At 40.6% G+C, this 4,830-nt stretch overlaps 1 protein-coding gene across 1 annotated transcript; it reads left to right on the plus strand.

The window, feature by feature from the left end:
• The first annotated feature begins 243 nt into the window (after nt 1–243).
• lhx8a (LIM homeobox 8a) lies at nt 244–4,070 on the plus strand. Its single transcript, XM_014190326.3, is given in 9 exon segments — nt 244–473; nt 1,643–1,792; nt 2,106–2,227; nt 2,678–2,916; nt 3,123–3,220; nt 3,332–3,427; nt 3,517–3,570; nt 3,573–3,702; nt 3,860–4,070. Coding segments are annotated over 9 exon segments (1,050 nt in total). The 5' UTR covers nt 244–389; the 3' UTR covers nt 3,937–4,070.
• The last annotated feature ends 760 nt before the right edge of the window (nt 4,071–4,830 follow it).

A 4,830-nucleotide genomic window follows, 5' to 3' on the forward strand; every position in this document is an offset into this window, starting at 1 on the left:
TGTTACATTTCTTTTAGTTTATTTTCACCTTTAGCAGCAGCGTGTGAAATAAAACGAAATTTATGACCATCTTATCACGGAGGATTGTTGTATTATGTAAAAATAACGAAAATAAAAAGCTATATCGAGAGATGTGCTATCACCTCTGACGTATTACTGAAATACTTTCCCTATGTATAACATCTCATATCCAAGGCGGGCATATGTTTCAAGGAGGTGCGGCCAAGACAGTCAAAAGGAAAATGGAGAGGAAAAAGTTCCACCCTCACAAATGCAAAGATTGCTTTCGCTAGGGCATGGGGTTAGTGCAGCTGCCTCTGACACTGGATGGAATCTATATGGGACTATTATCGTGGTGGATTTGCGTTTTGTTCTAGGGCTACAACGTAATGTATTGGAAAAGCGAACAAATGTTGGCTTGCTCCGAGGTGGATGACATTGAAAATGGGTTTAACTCGACCTTCGACAGCACGGTATGCCTATATCCATATTGAAAGTCTGAAGAAATTCTCGAGCATTCATTGTTTAGCGAATTTTTCGATTTTATTTGGTGCTATTAGGCCTATCATTTATTGTTTAAAAATCCTACATTCGGTAAAATGTTAGGGTACTCCAAACCGACGGGCGACTGTTACAAGTTAATAATTTTAGATGCCCACCCATTCGTTTTCTCTGCACAAATCAGTGCATTACCTGAGGGAGGTTGCGTTACAGGCTAATCAAAATACATGGCTGCGTGCGCGTTGGTTTGGAGAAAGCTGCCATACAAATCTGTCTGTTTGATTTGGCCATTCGGCTTTTTTGTTAAGTCATTCGTCCTGAATGTGATCATTTTACAAGAATTGCCCTTCTGCAGAGAACTAATGTGATTGACAGCAGAAATGGATAGGCGTTGAACCATGAACGTTATTTTGTTGACAAGTGGTTGAACATTTCAAGAGTTTTGGTTCATGTGTACAAAAAAATTAAAGGGTCCTTGAAGATGGCATCTTAGTCCTATTTTTTTCGTCGTGGTTGTCATAGTAAGCAGAAGTGGAGTAAAAGGCCCCCCCCAGTGCATATTTTGCACCAACCTATTTTGACTAGTCACTATGCCTAAATAAAGGTGAAATAAATTAAAAAAGGAGGGATGTGGAAGGGCATCTTCCGATTCTTTGAGTATACTTTTTTTTATTTAACCAGGTAGCCCAGTTGAGAACAAGTTCTCATTTACAACTGCGACCTGGCCAAAATAAAGCAAAACAGTGAGACAAACAGTTACACATGGAATAAACAAACGTACGCCGACAAGTAGCATAAGGAAGAGTAATCAAACGGGTATACCGGTAGCCTATTTTTAATAGTAGGCCTATGCGTGAAACCTTACCAGTGGAAATTAGGCCTATGCCTTCACGGGTGCCTTCATTTTACATGTCAATAAGCAGACTCTTATCCAGAGCGATTTAGTTTGGGCATTCATCTTAAGATAACTAGGTGGGAAAACCACGTCAGTCATAACTTCTTTAGATGACAAATGTATGTACTATCAGGAAAGTCAGATATAGGCCTGGTCAAATTTAGGCATATGAAATTGTTCTTAATTTATGCATGGAAAGTTTGCGTTATATCAATCATGACTTATTTTTCTGTTTTATATATCTAGGGCACATCGGATTACATTTTTGGAGATGAGTCGTATTCACCATCTTCGTCTTTGTCTTCCTTGACACTGCAGACGATGGCATCAGCCTCTCTGGGGAAAAGCCTTTGTACAAGTTGTGGTTTGGAGATAGTTGACAAATACCTACTCAAGGTAAGTTGCCGAGCCTATGACCGGCTTAGATATTCAACCAAGGCCTAAAATGCGTATGTAAAAAAATGTTTCTTCTCCCCAACGTCCATAAACTCATAGGCCTAGGATCCCTAAAGTGTTCACATTTTTAACTGTGACAGGAACAAAAAGTTTGACGTAGGCCTATTCGGTAAATAAAATTATATTTAAGTTAAGCAAAATTGTTACTATTAACATCGAATGGTGTTCATACTTGCCTAATTTTCGTGGATAAAACTGTAGACCAGGCTACTCTTTCGGTCGAATAAATCTGACTGTTGTGGCTACATTTCAGGTGAACAACTTGTGTTGGCACGTGAACTGCCTCTCGTGCAGCATGTGCCAAACTCCTCTAGGAAGACATGTCAGTTGCTACATCAAAGACGAGGTGGTGTTCTGCAAACTCGACTACTTCAGGTAGGTGAAAGGGGTGGCCTCTTCCATACAGGGAGGGTTCTAGCGCGATTAGCCAAGTAAAACTCAACTCCACGATGTACTTCACGTCAACGGAGAGGAGTTGAGTTTAGGCTACATCTGAAGTTGCAACTTTGACATGACATTCAATTGTTATCTAATGGTGTTAATGAGACTTTCTACAAGGCAAGATAAATGGCTGTTAACCTTGTGGTTTGACGTTATTACCCTTGGGCCCTCTAGTATTTATAGCCACAACATTCATAGTAGCACTTCTCTACAGCCTTCAATTTAAATTAAATGCATTTTTTTGGGACGACCTATTTCTAGATTCATGATCAAATAATTTTGTTGATATAAAAATGGTTAAAATTGTTAAAAAAAAGAGTAAATGGCTACCCTGCCTTTAGTGGTTTTGATCTGTAGTTTGTTTGCAATCCAACTTTCCCACAGGAAGTATGGAACTCGATGTGCCCACTGTGGCAGGAACATGCACTCCAAAGACTGGGTGAGGAGAGCAAAGGGCAACACCTACCACCTGGCCTGCTTCGCCTGCTTCTCCTGCAAGCGCCAGCTCTCCACGGGGGAGGAATTTGCCCTGGTTGAGGAAAGGGTGCTGTGTCGAATCCACTACGACTGCATGCTGGACAACCTGAAACAGGCCATGGAAAGTGGTAAGCAACATTTAAAAGGTGTGTAGAAAGAATAAGGCCTGCATTTTTAAAAATGTGTTAATTGTACTCTAGCTGTTTTTCTACACATGTATGATTGATGTAGCAATTTAATTCTTTTGAAACAATTGATAAATATGAGATTCTAGATTTTCCCTTATCAATTAGCCATCCTCATTTTCCTATGCAATGTGATGACCTATGTGGTCATGTGTTTACATGAAAAGGTGTTACTGTAGAGGGAGCCCCACCATCAGAGCAAGAAGGGTCTCACCCCAAACCAGCTAAGAGGGCTCGCACTAGCTTCACCACAGACCAGCTACAGGTAAACATTTATTACTTTCCTGTCACTCCAGAAATGACTATCCTGCATGTTTGCATATGAATGATATGATTGTGTGTGACCATCTTACATTCTCTGTATCTTGTCTGTCAGGTGATGCAGGCCCAGTTTGCTCAGGACAACAACCCAGACGCTCAGACCCTCCAGAAGATGGCAGAGAGGACTGGCCTCAGTCGCAGGGTCATTCAGGTGAGCTCTCTAACATTAGTCTAGTCAAACAATTCTAGGTGTCCCTGAAGTTACAAATGAAGCTTAACCCATCCCTATTGAATATCCAGGTTTGGTTCCAGAACTGTCGAGCTCGTCATAAGAAGCATGTGAGCCCTCAGCACCATGTTCCATCTGCAGCGAGTCGTCACTACAGCAGTCCAGGCTTTCTCTGCCTCTTATGGAGGACCTACACTACACATCCTACATACCAACAGACACACCTGTGCTTACAGCACTACACACTTACATGGATGGTGAGCAAAACCAGCACATCACAGGTGCATCTTTTTTAGGTCTTGTGGCTTAAGCTTTCTTTGTAACATCTTATTCGTTTTGCTTTAGAATTCAGTGCAAAGATCTGAAATCACAATATTTCATAACCTAATGGGCTATTATGTTTGTTCTTCACAGTGCATTCTCCCTCCTCCCTGGTGTTCCAGCCTCTTTTATCCCATTCCATGACACAGCTGCCAATCAGCCATGCCTGATCTTCACATCCCGCACCCTGCAGAACCGGCCCTTACCATTGGTTAGAATGCTGATGAGCCAATGCGATACCCCTGTCCATTAAAGGGTGGGGTGCAAAATTATTTGCTATGGGGATTTATCGAAGGAGATCAAATTCAGATGTAAAATAAGGTTAATATGTAAACTTGTTAATGTATTGTACATATTGGTTGGCATTTAATTTATGAGGTATGTGACTGAGCACTTTGTAAAAAAATAAAAATGTATTAATAGATTAGTTGTGTACACTGAACATGCAACAATTTCAAAGATTTTTACTGAGTTACAGTTCATAAGGAAATCAGTCAATTGAAAAATTAATTTGGCACTAATCTATGGATTTCATATGACTGAATACAGCTATACAGTGCCTTCAGAAAGTTATTCAGACACCTTGACTTTTTCAAAATTGTGTTACATTAGCCTTCTAAAATGGATTAAATAAAACATCCTCAGCAATCTACACACAGGGTAATGACAAAGCGAAAACAGGTTTTTAGAAATGTTTGCAAATTTATTAAAAATAAACATACCTTATGTAAATAAGTATTCAGACCCTTTGCTATGGGACTCAATTGAGCTCACGTGCATCCTGTTTCCATTGATCATTCTTGAGCTGTTTCTACAACTTGATTGGAGTCCTGAAGTAAATTCAATTGATTGGACAAGAACACACCTGTCTATGTAAGGTCCCACAGTTGACTGTGCGTGTCAGAACAAAAACCAAGCCGTGAGGTTGAAGGAATTGTCTGTAGAGCTCTGAGACCGGAATGTGTTAAGGCACAGATCTGGGGAAGCATTGAAGGTTCCAAGAACACAGTGGCCTCCATTCTTAAATGGAAGTTTTGAAGCGGTCCGCCTGGCCGAACTGAGCA

Source organism: Salmo salar, chromosome 03 (assembly GCF_965601325.2).
Source record: "Salmo salar chromosome 03, fSalSal1, whole genome shotgun sequence".
Classification (NCBI taxonomy): domain Eukaryota; kingdom Metazoa; phylum Chordata; class Actinopteri; order Salmoniformes; family Salmonidae; genus Salmo; species Salmo salar.